This window comes from Anolis carolinensis, chromosome 6 (genome assembly GCF_035594765.1).
Source record: "Anolis carolinensis isolate JA03-04 chromosome 6, rAnoCar3.1.pri, whole genome shotgun sequence".
Lineage (NCBI taxonomy): Eukaryota > Metazoa > Chordata > Lepidosauria > Squamata > Dactyloidae > Anolis > Anolis carolinensis.
The window spans coordinates 12,820,376-12,842,005 of NC_085846.1; the positions used below are offsets into that span (position 1 = coordinate 12,820,376).

Here is a 21,630-nt window from a genome sequence, read left to right on the forward strand (position 1 = left end):
CTTAAAGAGCTGGGCATGTTTAGCCTGCAGAAGAGAAGGCTGAGAGGAGACATGATAGCCATGTACAAATACGTGAAGGGAAGTCATAGGCAGGAGGGAGCAAGCTTGTTTTCTGCTGCCCTCCAGACTAGGACGCGGAACAATGGCTTCAAACTACAGGAAAGGAGATTCCACCTGAACATCAGGAAGAACTTCCTCACTGTGAGGGCTGTTCGACAGTGGAACTCTCTCCCCCGGACTGTGGTGGAAGCTCCTTCTTTGGAGGCTTTTAAGCAGAGACTGGATGGCCATCTGTCGGGGGTGCTTTGAATGCGATTTCCTGCTTCTTAGCGGGGGTTGGACTGGATGGCCCATGAGGTCTCTTCCAACTCTACTATTCTATGATTCTAAGCATATTATATTATAATATTACAATATATTGTATATACATGTAATATTAATTATAATATTATGATGTAATACAATGTAATAATAATTATAGGTAAAGGTAAAGGTTTCCCCTGACGTTAAGTCCAGTCATGTCTGACTCTGGGGGTTGGTGCTCATCTCCATTTCTAAGCCAAAGAGCCGGCGTTGTCCGTAGACACCTCCAAGGTCATGTGGCCATGGGCATGACTGCATGGAGCGCCGTTACCTTCCCGCTGGAGCGGTACCTATTGATCTACTCACATTGTCATGTTTTCGAACTGCTAATAATAATTATAATTCACTATTATAATTGTATATTTATATTACATGCAATATTACTAATAATAATGCAATATAGTCATATAATATAATATATTGTATATATGTATATATACATGTAAACCGCCCTGAGTCCCCTTCGGGGCGAGAAGGGCGGGATATAAATGTCGCTAATAAATAAATAATAAATGTATGGAGCAAAGGTTCAACAAGAAATCAAAGGGCTCTATCTTGGCAGCCCAACATTTCCAACCAATGACAGAGAAGACAAAAAGGAGGCGACGTAAGCCAATCCGGAGCCTTTCTTTCGCCTAGTCCCGCCCTTCAGCCGCCTAACATTCTTTCCCCGCCCCCTCTTGGGGGGTCTTTAAGTACTTGGCGAGGAAGGGAAGCCAGGGCGCAGGCGCACTAGGAAGAGGCGAGGGAAGGAGCGCGCGCATGTTGGCTGCCGGGGCGCGTGCCCAAAGGCGGGGAGTCCCCGGATCTCAAAGCCCCGCCCCTTTTTGCTCCCCATCAGTAGCCAGCAATAGCGGCAGAAGGAAGGCAGCTCCTTGCAAGAGGCCTGGGTGAGTCGAAGGGGTGGGGGGGAGGAGGAGGAGGAAAGAGAGCAGGAAGCGGTCACTCCCTCCTCCAACTTCCTTCCTAGTTGCAGCTCCTCCTCTTCTGCCCCCCTCCTTTCCAGAAGGGGGACGTGGCGGGGAGGGGGATTTGAGGGAGGAAGAGCCCCTCCAGGTGGGTGGGAGGAGCAGCTGTTGCTTGACTAGAAAGCCTCTCCTTCCCTTGGCATCATCAAGAGGCATTGCTTAAGCTAATAGGTATGTATTGGGGGAAAGGTTTTTATTTGGAAGGTAGCAGGATTTTCAAATGGGGAGCTTGTTGGACATGTCATCTGCACATGCCCAGAGGCAGCTATTGATGAATGTATTGGAACATGAGAAATGTCAGTTCCTGCTCAGCTATGGCTTCCTCTGAGCATGTGCAAATGGCACATCCAACAAGTGGGTGCATCAAGGCTGTGGAATAAATGCAGCTCAGCACCCACTTGAACTACTGTGGAATCATGGGAGATGTAGTTTGATGAGGCCCCCGGCCCTGTTGGAAAGAGAAGGCAAAAAGACCTTGCAAAAGTCCCACAATTCCATCATATTGAGCCATAGCTGTCCAACTGAATGAATTCTGCCTCCAAGGTCACTGCTCCCCAAACTCTGCTCTTTCGGGTGTTTTGAACATTAACTCCCAAAATCTACTTTCATCATCCAAAGCAGTTGAGGCTTCTAGGCTGAAAATGATGCTCCAGAAGATAGGAACAGAATTCAAAACAATCTTAAAAGATTGGAGAGATGGGTCGAAACTAACAAAATGAAGTTCAACAGGGACAAATGCAAGATACTCCACTTAGGCAGAAAAAATGAAATGCAAAGATACAGAATGGGTGACGCCTGGCTCGAAAGCAGTACGTGTGAAAAACATCTTGGAATCTTTGTGGACAGGAAGGTGAACATGAGCCAACAATGCTATGCAGCAGCTAGAAAAGCCAATGGGATTTTGGCCAGCATAAATAGGAGTCTAGATCCAGGGAAGTCATGCTACCCCTCTATTTCACCTTGGTCAGACCACACCTTGCAAAACTCTCACGATTCCATCATGTTGAGCCATAGCAATTTAAAGTGCTGTCCAACTGCATGAATTCTGCCTTCAAGGTCACCGTTCCCCAAATTCTGCTCTTTCGGGTGTTTTGAACGTTAACGTCCAGAATCCACTTTCATTGTCCAAAGCAGCGGAGACTTCTGGAAGTCTACGTCTAAATCTCCTATAGTACCAGACTTTGGAGATTACTAGCCTAGATGCATCCAGTGTGGAGACAGCCTGCCTTCTCCCCAGCTATAGCTCAACCAAGAGGGCATTTACACTGCTAAATTAATGCAGTTTGATGCCACTTTAACTGCCATGGCTCAGTGCTATGGAATCATGGAAAATGTAAGGGGCCATGGTGGTGCAATGGGTTAAACCCTTGTGCTGGCTGAACTGCTGACCTGAATGTCGGCGGTTCAAATCCACAAGACAAGAGTGAGCTCCTGTCTGTCAGCCCTAGCTTATGCGGGAACATGAGAGGAGCCTCCCAGCAGAATGGTAACATATCAGGGCGTCCCCTCAGCAACGTTTTTGTAGACGGCTGATTCTTTCACACCATAAGCGACTTGCAGTATGTTCTCAATTTGCTTCTGACATTAAAAAAAGGGAGATGTAATTGTCCAATCTAAAGTTGTGCATTGCCTCTAATTCAGGATGGATGATGATAAGGACAGCATGGGAGACGAGAAGCTGAAGGGGACCCCTCTCTCTGCTGCACCAGCTATTGCTAAAGATGAAGAGAAGGTGAGTAAGAGGGGAGGAGTTTTTACCTGAGCATCTTCACCAGATTACCATGGATCAGGCTTTTGTAAACATTGTTTTTTTTTATTTCAGAAGCTAGAGGCAGACACACAACCTGTGAAAGATGAAAACATCACCTGGGGATCTTCAAGGAGAAAACGGCTGAAGTTCAGAGTAAGGAAAGAAGTAGAAGTTGTACAAGACCCCAAGGTGACCCTATGAAAGGACATTATCTTTGGAGGTGTTCTTTGTTGTTGAACTTGGAGAGAGAAGAATGTGGTGTAGAAAATGTGTATTTGTCTTGTATATAACCTGAGTTTTGCCTTTTTAAAATAGTGGAGTAGAAAAGGCCCCATATCTGGCTCTGACCGATTCATGGACGAAAATGTCCATGAATCGGTCAGAGCCAGAATCCCTGGAATTCCCCAGGACTGAAGAAAGGTTTAGAAACAAGAGCCCATGATTTGGCTGAATAGGAATTTTAAAATCTATATAATTTTTTTTGGGGGGGAGGGGGGATATTCATCTTCTTCCAAGGAGAAATGAGGGATATCACAGTCTAGAAATGTTATTTTTGCCCCAGAATCTCCCAGCCATTGTGGTCACATGTGAAGTCCCAAAATAACTTTTCCAAGTTCTGGCAGAAGACATATTTTGTCTATACCATCCCTGCTTTAGCTTCCCAACAAACCAGAAAAGATGGTTTGATTTTGAGAGAAAAAGACTTGGAGATGCTTATTTATTCTCCCAAAAATTAACCCAAAGGGAGCTGGGTATTTCTGCTGATTCTTAAGTAAGTGTTGCCAAGTAAGAAATGGGTTTCCAAGTTAAATCAATTGATTGAGCACAATACAGAATCACTCTTCCCCATGGCTCCTTGTCTATTAGTCATGTTCTTTCTGGATTTCACAGGACTGGGTGGTGCTTTTTTATGCACCTATCGATTTAATATCCTCTTTACTTCTGCCTTTTCTTTCAGCAGTTATTTGTTTCTCCAGAGAAACAGAGGGCCCTCCCAGACAGGCCCCATATCTCAAGATCTGATCTCAGGTTTTCTGCTTTAAACTGGATTATATGAGTCTGCATTGTCAGATCATCTGGGATAAACAGAAAACCTGGGATCAAATCCTGGGATATAGGACCTGTCTGGAAGGGCCCTGAGACCTCTTGCTGCTTTAAGTAAGTGTTATCAAGTAAGAGATGATTTTCCAAGCTAAACCAGTGAGTTTCATAAAGGCGTGGACCATTGAAATGGGATTGTCTTGAACCTAATAATAATAATAATCATCATCATCATCATCGTCTTTATTTGTATCCTGCCCCCTCTCCCCAATTCAGAGTGGCTTACAACAATAAACAAATACAAAAAATAATATAGCACTCACAATCATTACATATTGTATAATACAACAAAAACACAACAGTATAAACATTAGTAAAACAGATTTAAAGACTATTTTGCTTTTAAAAACAGTAGAAATGTAAGCGCAATTTAAAACCAGCCAATTCCTATAATTAGGATATCCAGCACTGTGAGTTATATTTCTAACAGCCATTCAACTCCTGTTCGCTAAGATGGTTAATGCTCTTAACCATTCTCAAAAGCCTGCTGAAATAGCCAGGTTTTTAACTCCTTCCTGAAAATTAAGAGTGGGTGCTTGTCTAATAACCTAATACAGTACTTTAACTACTCTACCCCCTGGTTCCTTGGCCTGCAGCAGTTCATTAATCCTGACTATTACCTTTTTGAGATGCAAATCTTTTCTTAAGATTTCTGCTAATCACAGTGGCTTCTAAATGCACAAGGGTAGGAGTTGGCAACTTGGTGCCACCCTGAGGCTCTGTATAAATTTGTATGGCCAGTAGTGAGGGATTGTAGGAATTATGATCCAAAATATTTGGAGGATCAAAGACTTTTCATGCTTAGTTTAGTGGGTCATAAAATGTGCTTGCCTGATTTCATGGAAAACTCACACCTCACTTGAAAATAATTGGGGAATAAGAATGGTTAGAAACTGAAATCACTTGTTTGTCTTTTACAGTCAGAGCTTTCATCCTTCAAGAAAGGCTTACCAATTATAGAGGACAGTAGGGAAGAAAATCTGGTTATTAGAAGAGTGAAGAAGGAAAAAAATGAAGAAGGAGATCTGGCATTTCAGGTGAAAGTCCGGAGAGTTTCTACAGATGGGGATTCGGTGAGTGGAGCTGGGAAGAAGAGAAAGCCAGGAATATTTTTCTGGGTTTTGCTTTCCTCTTTTGTTGTTGGTGGTGTCTCATGCATTATAAATCTGCTCTAGCTTGTGCTATGGTCTTGCAGGGCTCACAACCCGAGGAAGAGATGAAAAGGGAGTCGGTGGAACAGAAGGCTCAAGGGCTGGAGGTGCAAAAAGTCATAATCCCAGTAAGTGTGCATTTGGTGGGTGTTGGCAAAAGCACACAGGGCCATAGCCAGAAAAAAAATTCCGGGGTTGGTGGTGGTGTGAAACTTCTTTTTAATGAATCGTGAAGAGTAGTTCCATAACACAAGATAATTTAGAAATCAGGCTCCATCGATAAACTTCAGTAGACATTCAAGACAGATAAACTTCAGTGGACACTCATGGGGATTTGGTTAACCAGTTAAAATTAATGACTAAACCAGTTTTTTTTTTTAAAAAAACTCAAAAATTTTGGGAGGGGGGTTTGAACCCCTAAACCCCCTCCCCCTTGACTACAGCCCTGCAAGCACAGTTATGGATATGTTGGGAACCCTTCAGAGGGAGAGATGCATGGCACACAGAAGTTGTTGGAGATGAGATTCTAGCCACAAAGGGAACATTCAGCTGTTTTGTATTGGAGTACTACAGGACTGTGAGAAATTGAATTTACTTTAGAGTTCCTTTCGAAATACTTTCTGACACCAGAAGTGATATAATTTGGTGACATTTTGATGTATTTACGGTTTTGTATAACCATGGTCCAGTCATGGATATGGGGGTCTTACTGCATTTGAACGCTGAATGCTGCCGTATCTGTTTTTCACATTCTTTCTGTTCCCACAGCCCCTGCCTTCCTCGTCCCACCCCAACACCTGTGGTGTGTGCGGTAAGAGTTTTAGCCGCCGCTCCAACCTGGCCAAGCACCAAATCATCCACACAGGCGAGAAGCCTTACCGCTGCAATGACTGTGGCCGTAGTTTTAACCAGAGTTCTGCCCTCACCAAGCATCAGAGGACACACACCGGAGAGCGGCCCTATGTCTGTGGGGACTGCGGGAAGGCCTTCACTGCCAGCTCCAACCTCCTCCAGCACCGGCGCTTCCACACTGGCGAACGGCCCTACCGCTGTGAGCTGTGTGGCAAAGCCTTCTCCCAGAGCTCCAACTACAACTTGCACCGCCGGGGCCACACAGGCGTCACGCCTTACCAGTGCGGGGTGTGTGGCAAGCGCTTCACGGGCAGCTCCTGCCTCACCCGCCACCAGAGGACCCACACTGGGGAGAAGCCGTACCAGTGCCAGGAGTGCGGCAAGTGCTTTTCTGGGAGCTCCACTCTCGCCAACCACCGCCGCACCCATACTGGTGAGAAGCCTTATGGCTGTGCGGAATGTGGCAAGCGATTCACGCACCACTCCAACTTAGTGGACCACTGGCGGGTTCACACCGGCGAAAAGCCTTACGTGTGCAGTGAGTGTGGGAAAAGCTTTCGGCTCAGCTCTCACATCATCCGGCACCGCCGCACTCACGCCAACCCCCGGGCCACCAGCCTAGGCCATGACCTTCTCAACAGTGTCATAGCCAGCTTTGATGAGGCCAACCTCAAGGCGCACCATTTTGGCCTTGGTTATGCTAGTGACGGAAGTGCCGATGTCAACAGCCCCCTCGTCACCAATCACGATGGCCTGTTTGGCGATTCCAGCATCTCCAACGGCAACAACGATACTGATGAGGAAGACAGCGACCGGCTTCTTATCTGCAGTCAGTGTGGCAAAGGTTTCCACCTGGAGTCCGATCCTCAAGAGCGAAGCCAAGAAGACTCAGCCGTGGGGGATGGTCCCTATAGTTGTACTGAGTGTGGCAACAGCTGTTGGACGTAACAACTAAGTTTTGGCCGCCATCTAAGGTATCAAACCAATCAGAAAGGAAAGACCTAATTTAGGAAGAAAAAGATGTATTGACTGATAAATCAGTAATGGACCCAGATGTGGACTGGGAATATATGCTGAGCCTCATCCTTGATTCTACTTCCACTGTGTTCTTATTTTCTCTCCTTTTGCCTTTGTTTTGAAGAAATAGGGTTTACTCATAAATTCTACGCAAGATGGGGTTTTGATCAAGTTGTGCCCCAAGATGATATTGGGAAAACAATTCCCTACCTTCTATTCTCTGTTCTTCACTCCTTCCATCTTGCAAAATAATGGCAACAGTAATCGCCCGTCTTTCTTCGTCTTCCCTTCACGGGGAAAAATCAGTTTGATAGTCATCTATTTCTGAGCCCGAGTGTTATGAAAAACAATGGGCCTAAAATGGGCTTTGTATATAGCTCTGTGTTATTAGCTCCCTCTTCAGGCAGGGAAAAGTGCAAAAAAGAGATGTATATAGTATGAGAAAGAAGCAAAGAAGGTGGCCTCCTATTTTGGCTTTTCCCAATGACCCCCCCCCCCCACCCCAAATGTCTTATCTGTTTCTGTCTCTCTTAAATATATGTCTGTAGAAAGATTCTTGGGCCTCATTGGCAAGATCATCCTTATTTTTAAATCTTTCTGCAGCAGCAATTTAAAATTTAATATACATGTAGTGCAGGTTGCTGAATTGTTTTTTGAAATGTGGAAAGGCACTTTTAAACATTTCTCCCCAATATTTGGCAAAAAAAATTGTCTTCTAACAGTAACTTTCATTCCAATACTGTGCAAACAATGAACCACATTCTTGACGCTGCTCCAATGCTGAGGTTTGCAGGGGCAGCCAGGCATATATCTACTGCTGCTGAAAACAGGCTGTATGTATTTGAATGCCTATAAAATCTTCATAACCATTTATTCTCTGAAGTTTTATTGACAGGCTCACATTCAGCTTTCTTAATGATACTAAGGTCTGAGGAAAACACTATTTTCTCCACTTCCTCAGTTAAGCTCTTACAGCCAGTATGGATCTAAGGAAGTTCTCTTGTATATGCTTTGTTATTCTCTCCCCCCCCCCCCAAAACCCTTTTTTAATGCACCAAAGTAAATCTTAAGCCCCCAGTGGTGGTGCAGATTAAATCGCTGAGCACCTGAACTTGCTGACTAAAAGGTTGGTGGTTTGAATCCGAGGAGCGGGGTGAGCTCCCACTCTTAGCCCCAGCATCTGCCAACCTAGCAGTTTGAAAACATGAAAATGTGAGTAGATCAATAGGTACCACTCCAGCGGGAAGGTAACATGCAGTCATGCCAGCCATGTGACCTTGGAGGTGTCTATGAACAATGCCGGCTCTTTGGCTTAGAAATGGAGATGAGTATCAACCCCCAGAGTCAGACACAGCTACAATTAATGTCAGTGGAAAACTTTTACCTTTATTCTAAAGTAACTCTAATAAATTGTAACAATGAGGGCAATTTGCAAATGACTATATTTCCTGGCCTCTGATCTGTTCCCCAAACAACAGTGTTGAAATAGCTATATCTACAAAAAGTCCTGAAGCTCCAGTCACTGTCACTGCAGGCATGATGGTGTCTGTGGGGGTCAGATAATATTATTGTTGTAATTATTAGCATCACCTAATATTATTTATAAGGTGCAGGATGCTTTATAGTAAAATACCGAACAAAAAACACTGCTCTTAGGTTTACAATTTGAAGACATGACACACAAATAAAAGCAGATAGCTATAGGGGAGGAAATTAAGTCCAACAGAAAGTAAGGATATATTGGGGCTGCTGTGAGTTTTCCAGGCTGTATGGCCATGTTCCAGAAGCATTCTCTCCTGACGTTTTGCCCACATTTATGGCAGGCATCCTTGGAGGTCTGTTGGAAACTAGGCGACTTGATGAACTAATCTGGACACAGCATATTATTTGAGAACACAAAAATGCTGGACCACTCTTAACTACCACCATATCGGATTACACAGAGAAGCCATTTAAATCCACAAGCATGTGGACAATTTCAACAGAAAGGAGGAAAGCATGAAAATGAACAAAATCTGGTGACTAGTATTAACTCTAAAATCAGGACAGTAAATAAAGAACACCACTCAAAAACATGGGAATTCCAGACAAGAAACAATCAGGGCCAGCTAATCACTTCCCAACAAAGGATTCCCTCAGGCAGGAAGCAGCCAGGCCTTGAAGCTGCAAGGCTATTTAATGCTTATCTAGGTGGGCAACTGCAACATTCACACTTGCCTCAAACAGACAAGATTGCTTTCTCCCACCCTGGACATCCCACAGATATATAAACCCTTGGTTTCCAACACTCCTCACAACCTCTGAGGATGCTTGCTATAGATGTGGGTGAAATGACAGGAGAGAATGTTGCAATTGGCCAGCTTGATTTGCATCGAATAATCTTGTAGCATACATTTACCTTTAAGGAAAAAGACATACACACACTTTAACAGCTTATAGGAGCTATGGGGGTTATTTGAAGGCTAAGTAAATATATTTGAATTGAAGAATAAATGTTATGATTCAGTTACAAATTCCATTGTAATGTCAGATTATGGGTTCTATGCAGCATTGTCAAAGCACAGAGTGGCAAACTTCACTTAAAACTTCCTCGCATCATTTGGTGACACTTCTATTATTACTGCCCTGGCTCAATGCTATGGGACCTTTTGTACTTTTACAACTCTGCCAAATAGAGCGGGTTCCTCTCCAAACTACAAATCCTGGGACTCCCTAGCATTGAGACACAGAAGAGGTGCATCCACACTGTAGAAATTAATGCACTTTAGAACCACTTTAGCTGCCATGGCTCAACGCTAATGAATCCTGGGAGTTGTAGTTTGGAGGCACCAGGTCTATTTGGCAGAGTAGAGTCTTATAGCATTGAGCCAGGGCAGTTCAAATGTAATTTTACATTAGGTATTGGCCAACTTGGGCCTTCCACGTGATTTGGACTTCAACTCCCACCATTCCTAACAGCCTCAGGCCCTTTCCTTTCCCCGCTTAAGCGGCTGAGGGGGAAAAGGAAGGGGCCTGAGGCCGTTAGGAATGGTGGGAGTTGAAGTCCAAAACACCTGGAGGGCCCAAGTTGGCCTAAGCCTGTTTACATGGTAAACATACCCCATGCTTCTGCCTCCTCCTCTTCTTCACTTCCTTGTTTACAACCGCATTCCCGGGTGTCTCCGCCCCCTTTCCGCTTCCCAACAGCTGATTGGCTCCTGCGGCGCTTAAGGATCCGGAAGCGCACCAATGGGAGCGCAGCATCCGCCTCTGCGCGTCCAATCTGCGCCTTTTCCTCCTCCTCTTCCCCTTCCTGGTGTAGAGGCGGAAAGGGGATCAAGTGAGTGCCTGTCCGCCTGGCCTTCTTTCCTTCCTTTTCCCTCCTTCTTACCAAGATGGAAGGTCAGCACATCATGGCCCAGGTCCACATCCAGGCCCCTTTGTCTTCCTCCTCTTCCTCCTCCTCTGTGGCTGGAGAGGAATCCAGGAGGTTGCCCAACCCTGCTCGGGATCGCATGGCCGGGGGCCGTTTGCTGGACAGCCAGAGCCTGGACGGGATCAGCCAGGTCTATGGGGCCTCCAAGGCCCAGGAGGGGAGGAGAGCCACCATCTCCAGCGCCTTGGAGTTGGAAGGCACCGTCAGCCACGACGGGGACCTGACCCACTTTGTGGCCAACAACCTCCAGATGAAGATCAAGATGAGCTCCCGGGGAAGCCTGGAGGACACCGAGACCACCACCGCCGCCGCCTCGGCCTCCTCCTCACAGCTCTCCGCCCGGAGCAAGGTGGCCGACATCCCCCCTGTCGACCCCCAGGTGATCCGGGACTTGGAGCAGCTGACCCAGGACGTGGCCCAGAAGGTGGACCAAATGCTGCAGGCCTTGAATGGCTCCATCCAGAACATGACGGCCCTCAGCGTGGGCTACATCCAGACCTATCGGGACGCGGTGGACGGCCTGGGCGAGTCAGTGGACATGAGCATCAAGGGCATGTACACCTTGATGGCTCGGTGTGAGGAGCTGGACCGCTCCATGCAGCCCGTCCATGCCCTCGCCAAGCAGATCCGGGAGATCAAGAGGACCCTGGAGATCTTCGAGGCCCTATGCAAGTAGCGCCAAAGAGATTTGAGGCATCCACAGGGCCCCTGGGGACCTTCGAGGCCCTTTGGAATCTTTTGAGACGCTTTGCAAGTAGCGCACCAAAGAGATGCAGAGGCGCCTGGGGATCTTTGAGACCTTGAGGCCCTTTGCGAGATTCAGAGGGCCCTGAAATCCTTTACAAGTAGCGCCAAAGAGATCCAGAGGCGCCTGGAGATCTTTGAGACCTTGAGGCCCTTTGCGAGATTCAGAGGGTCCTGAAATCCTTCGCAAGTAGCACCAAAGAGATCCAGAGGCACCTGGAGATCTTTGAGACCTTGAGGCCCTTTGCAAGATTCAGAGGGCCCTGGAATCCTTTGCAAGTAGCGCCAAAGAGATCTAGAGGCGCCTGGGGAATCTTTGAGGCCCTTTACAAGTCGCTGCCAAGGAGATCTGGGACATTAAGAGGGCCCCAGAGATCTTCGAAGCATCTTGCAAGATTCAGGGGACCCTGGTGATCTTTGAGGCACTTTGCAAATAATGCCAAACAGATCTAAGTAATTCAGAGACCCTGGAGATTCTTGAGGCCCTTTGCAAATAGCAGCCAAAGAGATCCAGGAGATGCAGAGGGCCCTGGAGATCTTTGAGGTGCTGTGCAAGTAGCTGCCAAAGAGATCCAGGAGATTCAGGGGACCGTGGAGATCTTTGAGGTGCTATGCAAGTAGCATCTCTTTCAAACAGATTTCTTCAGCAATGGGACATTGTGATTCAGACTCCAAAAGGGAAAGGATATGTGTGTGTATGTTTTTTTCATGCAGGGGCTCCTGGAGATTTTTGAGGTGCTTTGCAAGTTGTGCCAAACAGAACTGGGAGATTCAAAGGAGCCTAGAGATCTTTGAGGTGCTTTGCAAAATTCAGAAGGGCCTGGCAACTTTTGAGGCACTTTGCAAGTTCTGCCAGAGAGATCCAGGAGATTCAGAGGAGATCTTTGAGGCCCGTTGCTAGATTCAGAGGGCCCTGGGGGTCTTTGAGACACTGTGCAAATAGCATCAAAGTAATCCAGGGAGATTCAGAGGATCTTTGAGAGCTCTGAGGCCCTTTGCAAGTCACTGCCAAAGAGATCTGGGAGATTAAGAGGATCCTGGAGATATTTGAGGCTCTTTGAAAATAGTGCCAAACAGATCCAAGTGAGGTCCTGGAGATCTTTGAGGCCCTTTGCAAGTAGCAGCCAAAGAGATCCAGGAGTAGCCCCTCTTTTGATGATTCAGAGGACTGGGAGATCTCTGAGACACTTTGCAAGTACTGTAGCACCTCTTTCAGATGAACTCCTTCAGTGGTGGACTCCGGTGGGCACTGTGACTCCAAAAGGGAAAGGATACGTATATTTTTCTTGCACTGAAATAAATAAATTCTGATGATGTTTCTCAAACTCTTGTCCCTGTTTATATTTATAATCAGCTTGTCATGCTTGTAGGTCTGACTATTGTTGGTATGACTAGTGTGATGTGTTGACTGTACTAGATCTCTTGCCAATGTAGAAATCTCAATGGAGGCTCACCTATTCAGTTTTTCCTTCTGCCACTGAATATTGTCGGCTGTATTTCAGAGGAAGGAACTGACAAAGCCATCTCTGAGCATTCCTTGCCTAGGAAAACCCTGTGAAATTCAAGGTGATCAACATAAGTCAACAAGCAACTTGGAAGCACATATCAACACAGAACCTTCTTTTTTTAGAAATTTTTTATTTTGTTTATTTTATTCATGTGTATATAATATAGCCACCTTGGGTCCCATTTTCAGGGGAAAGGTGGTATGTTTTGCACATTTGCATGTTTTCGAACTGCTAGGTTGGCAGAAGCTGGGGCCAACAGTGGGAGCTCACCCCGCTCCTCAGATTCGAACCGCTGACCTTTCGGTCAGCAAGCTCAGCAGCTCAGTGGTTTAATCCACTGCACCATCAGGAGTGTATATGTATATATGTACACACACACACACACACATATATATATGATTGAAAACAAGCCATTCTAAAATCTAAACACTATTAAAATACACTAAAAACTGCATAGAAACACTTCTAATTTTCCTGTTCTACCATACACACAAAGGCTGCACCTACACTGACCATACTGTAATGCAGTTTGAACTGCATTATATAACAGTGAGATCCAGCCAAAAATAACTACTGTACTGCTATTACTATTATGCATTTTATATTATGTTGTCATTTTAAAACAGGCAAGTGACGCCTTTCATTGCAAATAAGAATCTTTACTTGGGGATGGAGATGATCAAGGTTTACTCTTGCCCTTGTTGGAATTCAACCCCACACTACCCAAGTCTGCAGTCCTCAACGAGGAACAGTTAGTTTAGGAACAGGCTGAGGGAATCCCTTCCCCCAACTCCTGAATGACAGTTGAAATGTATCTATTCTCTGGGTTGTGAGATTTCTGGGCTGTATGGCCATGTTCCAGAAACATTCTCTCCTAGGAGAGAATGCTTCTGGAACATGGCCATACAGCCTGGAAAACTCATAGCAACCCAGTGATACCGGCCATCTTAGTATAAGGACCTCTCTCTGCTTGTGTGTGTCAGGACAGAGGTGGTGCTTGGAGATTTCCCCCTCTCTTTTGAACCCAAGAAGAGATGGCGTTAGAAAGTAGTTCAGACCCAGAAATGTAATTATTATTTTTGTCAATAAACCTTTTGTAACTTGAAAGATTGAACTCTGCATCTTTGCCTCCTAAGCATTAAATTCTTTTCCAGCCACAACGCTTCACGTTCTGCTTGCTGTGAGCTGAATGCTCAGCTTTAAGTGTCCTGTTTGCATTTTTGGATGCTCTGTTATTTTGGGAGCTTTATGGAGCCCTGGGTGGCACTGTAGGTTAAACGGCTGAGCTACTGAATTTGCTGAACAAAAGGTTGGCGATTCAAATCCAGGGAGCAGGTTGAGCTCCTGCTGTTAGCCCCAGCTTCTGCCAATCTAGCAGTTCAAAAACATGCAAATGTAAAAAAGAAGAAAAGAAAAAAAACTGCATGCAATGCAAGTGATGAACACATTATTTTTTTGCTATCAAACAGATGTTGTCATAACTTTTTTAATGGTTTGAAATAGTGTAATGAAACTTTGTACACATGGTGTCAATTGTAGTGAAACTTTGCAAATTAAAAAAAAACATGCAAATGTGAGTAGATCAATAGCAGGAAGGTAACGGTGCTCCATGCAGTCATGCCGGCCACATGAGTTGGACACAACTAGACTTAATCTTAGAGGAAAACCTTTACTTTTACTACTAGTGTGTATCTCCACTGAAGAATTAATGCAGTTTGACACCATGGTTAAATGCTATGGGGCCCTGGGATGTGTAGTATGGTGAGTCACCAGCACTATTCTGACAGGGAAGACTAGAGACCTTGTAAAACTCTATCCACCGCGATTCCATAGCATTGCCCCATGGTAGGTAAAGTGGTATCAAAATGCACTAATCCTACAGTGTAGTTGCAAGCCCATCAAGGCATACACCATGCACACCAAAAAAGCAATCTACAGCCCTAAACTATTTAGGAAGTATCGGATTTTCAGGGAGAAGGGCCTGCAAAGGTGCAAATAAAAGGAAAACCTAGCTGCAGTGCTGCTCTTTGCAGTGCTGTCCTCTTACTTGGCTGAAGCTGGGGAAGCGACAGGGTTAACACCGTAGAGTGTGCCCAGCGGCTGCGGCCTAGAGAGGGCTACGAAGGAAGTTCAGGGGCTCGATTGTGCGGGGACCTCCTTCCTGTGCCAGAGCGGATCTCAATTGCAGCAAGGCACCTTGCAGCATCCCATGCCCTGGCGGCGGGGAAAAACAAAGCCAACGGCGGGGAAACCACAAAGAGGAGCATCAGAGCTGAGTGGCAAGGTATGTCTTCAGGAGCATCATCTCATTGAATGGAAGATAATGCAGAAAGGGTTGTTATTTTTTTTTGCAACCCAGGCAATTCTTGAAAGAAAAAGGTAGATAGGCTTTGCAAAGGCTGGCAGCCAGATCTGTGTGCATATATTTAATATATTTATTGATAGTATCTTTCAGACTCAGCATGGCTAACAATAATACCCTATGAGTCTCTTTTGAATAGATCCATGTTCCTTGTATTCAGTACAACACTGTTGAGGTGCATCCACACTACAGAACTAGTGCAGATTGATACCACTTTAACTATCATAGCTCCATGCAATAGCATCTAAGAGTTGTACCTTAGTTTACAAAGTCTTTTGTCTTCTCTGCTGAAGTGTGATTGTGTTTCCCCAAACTACTTTCACAGCATTGAGCCGTTAAGTGGTGTCAAACTGCATTAATTCAACAGTGTAGATCAGACGTGGACAAACTTTGGCCCTCCCGGTGTTTTGGACTTCAACTCCCACCATTCCTAACAGCCTCAGGCCCTTTCCTTTTCCCCCTCAGCCGCTTAGCTGGGAAGGCCAAAGTTTGCCCAGGCCTGCACTAGATGCATCCAAAGACACAGTTGTTATTTTCAGTTTTAATAGATTACTAGATTCTCGACATCTATATACTCTTAACTGTTAAGGAATTCTCCCAAAAAAGCAGAGCATCCAAAAATACAAACAGGATACTGAATTGAGCAGTCTGCTCACAGCAAACAGAAAGGTGAAGTGTTGTGTGGCTGCAAAATAATTTCAAGCTTAGCGGGCAAACATGCATTGTTTTTTCAGTTTTAATAGATTACTAGATTCTTGACATCTGTATGCTCTAACTGTTAGGGATTTCTCCCAAAATAGCTGAGCATTCAAAAATACAAACAGGATACTGAATTGAGCAGTCAGATCACAGCAAGCAGAAAGGTGAAGTGTTGTGTGGCTGCAAAAGAATTTTGAGCTTAGCAGGCAAAAATACAGAGTTCTTTTTAGTTTTAATAGATTACTAGATTCTCGATGTCTATATACTCTAACTGTTAGGGAATTCTCCCAAAATAGCTGAACATCCAAAAATACAAACAGGATACTGAATTGAGCAGTCAGCTCACAGCAAGCAGCAAGGTGAAGTGTTATGTGGCTGCAACAGAATTTTGAGCTTAGCAGGCAAAGTTGCAGAGTTCAATCTTTAAAAGTACCAAAAAGGTTTATTTACAAATAAGAACGACATTCTCGATAGGAAATTATTGGGTCATCTAAGCTTCTCTATAACTCCATAACTCTTAAGTTCCAAAACAAAAGGAAAACATCCAAACACTGGCTGTCTGCAAGGACATTGCCCAGGGGACGCCCAGATACTTTACCATCCTTTGGGAGGCTTCTTTCATGTCCGCACATAGGGGGCTGGAGCTGACAGATGGGAGATCACCCCTCTCCCCGAATTCGAACCGCCGATCTTTAGGTCCGCAGTCCTGCCAGCAGAAGTGTTTCCATTGCGCTACTGGGGGCTTCCTAAAGCTAACTAACTGTTCCTCATTGAGGACTGCAGACTTGGGCAGTGTGGGGTTGAATTCCAATACTAACTCAATTCTCATCTTGTTTTTTCCCAATCAAGATCAAGGTTAACTAACACTGGTGTGGTTTCCCGTATGGAAAGTGCAAACGAAGCATGCATTCTGGAAGTAGAGACACAAAAAGGTGAGGAATGTAACATAAGCTGTCAGCCAGAGAACCTCTTGTTTCAAATCTTATCCACAAGCTTTCTAAATCATCTTGGCCAGCTGTCATCACCTAATAGCTTTCTATAGACATCTAAAAGGAACAAAAATATAGAAGACATTACCTATATTTATAAGAAATTAACACAGATATAAAATATGGTTTTGGATTCTAGTAAGAGTTCAGCTATGTTTCATACCTTTCTTCATTGTGGATCTTGTCTTTGTCTTAGTTCTTTTGATCCACAACCAAATTAACACAGAATCATTCCTATTCCCAATAATTTATCAACTACTGTAGTTTGTGAGATTCCAGAGGCCATTTGTTGAACAGCTAGATCTGTGTAAGCCTTTCATTTAACCTTTTGTTGAACGTCTTAGTCAACATTTATTTATAACAGGACAATAACATTTTAATTTTAAGGGTATCCTATTTTTAATAAGGCATTAAGTAATTGATTGCCGCTTGCTTTATGTGTGCTTTTTTCTACCCAAAATCTTTTAACTTTTAAATAGAGTTCTTATATCTAAAGCAGCTTGATTGACTTTTTCTAGCAAAGTACTGCAGTAGATCTGATTCAGAGGAAAAAACCCCACTGAATGTTATTTTTGTGAGTCTCACACTGGGGGGAAAGTGGGATAATTAATAATAATTTTGTGGGTGATAATAATAATACTGTATTTCATCAATTCTAAGATGTATCTTTTCCCTCATGTAAACATCTTGAAAAACAGGTTATGTCTTAGAATTGTAGGTGATAATATACATATGTATATGTATATTTATATATAGGTAACGTAAAGGTTTTCCCTTGACATTAAGTCTAGTCATGTCCAACTCCGGGGATTGGTGCTCATCTCCATTTCTAAACTGAAGAGCCACTGTTCACCATAGACACTTCAAAGATCATGTGGCCGGCATGACTGCATGGAGCGTCGTTACCTTCCTGCCAGAGTGGTACTTATTGATCTATTCACATTTGCATATTTTAGAACTGCTAGGTTGGCAGAAGTTGGGGCTAACAGCAGGAATTCACCCTGCTCCCTGGATTCAAACTGCCGTCCTTTTGGTCAGCAAGTTCAGCAGCTCAGCGGTTTAACCAGCTGCGCCACCTGATGTTAAGTCCAGTCATGTCTGACTCTGGGGGTTGGTGCTCATCTCCATTTCTAAGCCGAAGAATCGGCGTTGTCCATAGACACCTCCAAGGTCATGTGGCCGGCATGACTGCCACATGGAGCGCCGTTACCTTCCCGCCAGAGTGGTACCTATTAATCTACTCACATTGGCATGTTTTCGAACTGCTAGGTTGGCAGGAGCTGGAGCTAACAGCAACCGCTCACACCACTCGCGAGGTTTGAACCTGGGACCTTTCGGTCTCCAGCTCAGTGCTTTAACGCACTTCGCCACCGGGGTTATATATATGTATATATAGAGAGATATAGATATCTTGTTTTGCTGGTTGTGGTACTGAAATTAGTGTGCGTCTTAGAATCAATGAAATATGGTAATAATGATGATGATGACAATAACCTATGTATTACATAGAATACTGAGTCTAAATGACAACAGTGAAGTAAAAATCTCTGTTGTGATTCTTCTAGCAGAGGACATCAGTATAAAAATTGAAGATGAGGAAGAGGAAGAAAAACAACCACCGAGCACAGAAACAGCAAACAAAAGGATCGACAGAGTTGCAGAAAACCCATGTGAAATTTCTCCAAAGAAGAAAGTCATCGCAGAAGATAGAATTCTAGAAAATTCTAATTGTGAAGCCAGCAATGGTGAACTTGTAATTTTAGTGGAACAGGAAGCTGTCGACAGTCTTTCAGATAATGACAAGGTGCCCAAACCCACCATTTGTCCTGACTGTGGGAAAAGCTTTAGCAACAGCTCTCACCTCATCCGGCACCGTCGGGTCCACACTGGCGAGAAACCCTACAAATGCTCCCACTGTGACAAAAGCTATCGCCAGGACTCCCACCTGGTCCAGCATATGCGCTCCCACACGGGTGAGAAGCCGTACCGCTGCACCCATTGCGGGAAGGGCTTCTCCCAGAGCTCGAACCTCATCATCCACCAGCGGACTCACACGGGCGAGCGCCCCTTCACTTGTCCAGAGTGCGGTCGGAGCTTCAGCCACAGCTCTGACTTAATTCAGCACAAGCGGATCCACACCGGAGAGAAGCCTTACGTTTGCTCCATCTGTGGCAAGTGCTTTTCCCAAAGCTCCAAGGTCACCCAGCACAAGCGCTTCCACTCGGGGGAACGGCCCTTTTCCTGTGGAGAGTGCAACAAGACTTTCCGCCTCCGCGCCGACCTGGTCCGCCACCTTCGTGCCCACACTGGCGAGCGGCCCTTTGGCTGCCCTGAGTGCGGGAAGCACTTTGCTGAGAGCTCCCACCTGATCCGGCACCAGAGGATCCACATGAGTGAGAGACCCTTCCGCTGCCCGGACTGTGGCAAAGGCTTCAACCAGAGCTCCAACCTCCAGCAGCACCAGCGGGTGCACGGAGGGCAGAAGCCCTTCAAGTGTGACAAATGCGGGAAAGGTTTTGGCGTCAGCTCGGCACTGCTGCAACACCAGCGCACCCACACTGGTGAGCGGCCTTACTGCTGCAATCAGTGTGGGAAGAGCTTCAGCGTCAGTTCCACTTATCACATACACCAGCGTATGCATGCTGGCCAAAAGCCCTATTCGTGCGCCGATTGTGGGAAAAGCTTCGTGCGCAGCTCTGCCCTCATTCAGCACCAAGCCACCCACACTGGTGAAAAGCCCTTCCGATGCTCTTACTGCGGCAGGGGCTTTGGACAGAAATCGGCGCTCTCTCAGCACCGACGGGCCCACGTTCGAAGAGGAGAGACAATGGCTTTGGTGGAGGGGTGGGACGGTACCGGCATGGAAAGCATCGGGGACCAGGGGATGGGAGAAGTGGACAGCCTGTGGCAAGGCAATGGCCTGGGGATCATGGAGCAAGATTGGCACACCGATGGGGATGAAAGCATCAGGCAGGACTGGGAGGATGATGGGGATGATGCTGTCAGGCCAGAATGGCAGGATGATGGGGATGAGATTGGAGGGCAGCGATTGCAGGATGACACTAGGGGGACTATGAGACAAGAATGGGAAGAGGGCACAGATGAAAAGGTGAGGGCACACTGGGAGGATGCGGAGGACGAAGGTGCACAGAAGGGTTCTCAGGAAGACGGTACGGATAGCATGAAGATGGAGTGTCATGCGGCCGATGGGGATGGAAAGCTGGAGAAGGGTGATGAAGGTATGAGGCTGGAGTGCCAAGATGACAACGACAACGAAGATGAACACAAGCAGGAATGTGGCGATCAAAGCAGGATGAAGGGGAAATGCCTGGAAGGGAGCATGGGATATGACACAGAAGGGATGATACGGGCAGAGTGGGAGACGGCCATGGGGGATAATTTCAGGCAAAAGGAAACGAGTGGGACAGAAATGGCCGGAGAGTGAAGGCGATGGTGACAGGCAAAGTTGGCTGGGAAATGGAGATGAGCCTGGAGGAGGAGACTGGATTGGCACGGCAAAGATCTTGTGGAGTTCAAGTGAACCTCTGTGTTGTAATGGAAAGGAGGATGGGAAGGGGATGCCCCGGGAATCACTGGCAGCCAAAACCAGGAAACCATTCATTCAAGATGCAGTGGCTAGAAACAGCTCAATTGTTACTGATGCAAAGTAGTCTTGGCCTTCTGCAACACATATAGCTGTGTTTGCAGGATATTGTCAGGGCTGCTGCTTTTCCTCACCCCAATACTTGCATGTCTGGGTTGGGAAGTGCTGAATGGTTGCTAAATGGTTTGCAGGTCTCTGTATTGTCCCGTCTTGTGCCATTTGCTGATCAAACTAATTCTAAATTGGATGGCCTTTGTCCAGACTGTTTTTAACGTTTACCATACATATGTCTATGGTGTGCCATATTCTTGTTAAACTATCAAGCTCCTCCTCTGAGGTAGGTTCCCTGACATCAATATGTGGTTGCCAGAGTTTGGTCTGAAAGCTTTGAAATCATTGGCAAAAATGGTGCTTTGTGAACAAACCCTATTAACATATTTTATTTTTACACTTATTTAGGAGCCCAGATGAATCTGGGGACATGTGTAAAATGCCAGTATTTAACTAGAAGAGCTTTTTGAACTTTTATTGCATGCACCAGATCCTTGACCCTCCACCACCAACTGTAGTTATTTTTGTAACATTTGGATTTCCTGCATTTATCTACATCTCCTTCTTATGAAGTAATAAAAGCTCTTTTTGATTCCATTCAAGTGTCCTAACTGGAATTTTGATGTAATTTTGGGGCCAGGGTTATATGTCCGCTAAACATGTTTCGAATCGGTTTCAATATAAGATGGGCACACCAGCATGATGTAGTGGTTTGAACATTGGACTATGGCTCTGGAAACTCGGGTTCATACCCTTACTTGGTTATGGATCCCTTAGGTCCCTTAGGACAAGTCACATTCTCTCAGCCTCAGATGAAAGCAAAAGCAAACTCCTTGGAATAAACCTTGCCTGGAAAACCCCATGATATGCAATCATTAGGGAAGTCTTCCAGCAGGATAACACATCCAGGTGTTCCCTGGGTAACTTCTCTTTAGACAGCCAATTCTCTCACACCATAAACAACTTGCAGTATGTTCTCAAGTCACTTCTGACACGATAAAAAAATAGGGTCCCCACAAGTCAGAAATGACATTAAAAACTCACAACAATAACATT

The 21,630-nt window shown here is 45.4% G+C and overlaps 2 protein-coding genes and 1 long non-coding RNA gene across 9 annotated transcripts; all 3 read left to right on the forward strand.

The window, feature by feature from the left end:
• The first annotated feature begins 1,040 nt into the window (after positions 1–1,040).
• On the forward strand, positions 1,041–21,171 carry znf771 (zinc finger protein 771). 7 transcript variants are annotated; one of them, XM_062984036.1, is made up of 7 exons: positions 1,041–1,253; positions 2,973–3,063; positions 3,154–3,270; positions 5,103–5,255; positions 5,378–5,461; positions 6,102–6,745; positions 18,768–21,171. In XM_062984036.1, the coding sequence occupies exons 1-7, from the start codon at positions 1,126–1,128 to the stop codon at positions 20,362–20,364; spliced, it is 2,814 nt and encodes a 937-aa protein (XP_062840106.1). In that variant the 5' UTR covers positions 1,041–1,125; the 3' UTR covers positions 20,365–21,171. The 7 variants fall into 7 exon arrangements, with proteins under 7 accessions (XP_062840106.1, XP_062840102.1, XP_062840100.1 ...); XM_062984032.1 differs by lacking the exon at positions 18,768–21,171 and having other exon boundaries at positions 1,049–1,253; positions 5,103–5,219; positions 6,102–8,075; XM_062984030.1 differs by lacking the exon at positions 18,768–21,171 and having other exon boundaries at positions 1,050–1,253; positions 3,157–3,270; positions 6,102–8,075.
• Positions 10,474–12,686, forward strand: borcs6 (BLOC-1 related complex subunit 6). Its single transcript, XM_008120987.3, has one exon. It carries the CDS (start codon positions 10,577–10,579, stop codon positions 11,291–11,293), a length of 717 nt encoding a protein of 238 aa, XP_008119194.1. The 5' UTR covers positions 10,474–10,576; the 3' UTR covers positions 11,294–12,686.
• LOC134299904 (uncharacterized) lies at positions 14,939–18,619 on the forward strand. Its single transcript, XR_010007160.1, has 4 exons — positions 14,939–15,153; positions 16,780–16,862; positions 17,706–17,840; positions 18,485–18,619. It is a non-coding gene; the product is annotated as an uncharacterized LOC134299904 (long non-coding RNA).
• Positions 21,172–21,630: the final 459 nt, after the last annotated feature.

What these genes read in the sequence shown, in the direction of transcription:
- znf771 (XM_062984036.1), top strand. Translation starts at nt 1,126, where the DNA reads ATGTTGGCTGCCGGGGCGCGTGCCCAAAGGCGGGGAGTCCCCGGATCT. An exon ending in GCTCCTTGCAAGAGGCCTGG is followed by an intron (nt 1,254 to 2,972) that starts GTGAGTCGAAGG and finishes CCTCTAATTCAG; the next exon opens with GATGGATGATGATAAGGACA. An exon ending in AAGTTGTACAAGACCCCAAG is followed by an intron (nt 3,271 to 5,102) that starts GTGACCCTATGA and finishes TGTCTTTTACAG; the next exon opens with TCAGAGCTTTCATCCTTCAA.
- borcs6 (XM_008120987.3), top strand. Translation starts at nt 10,577, where the DNA reads ATGGAAGGTCAGCACATCATGGCCCAGGTCCACATCCAGGCCCCTTTG.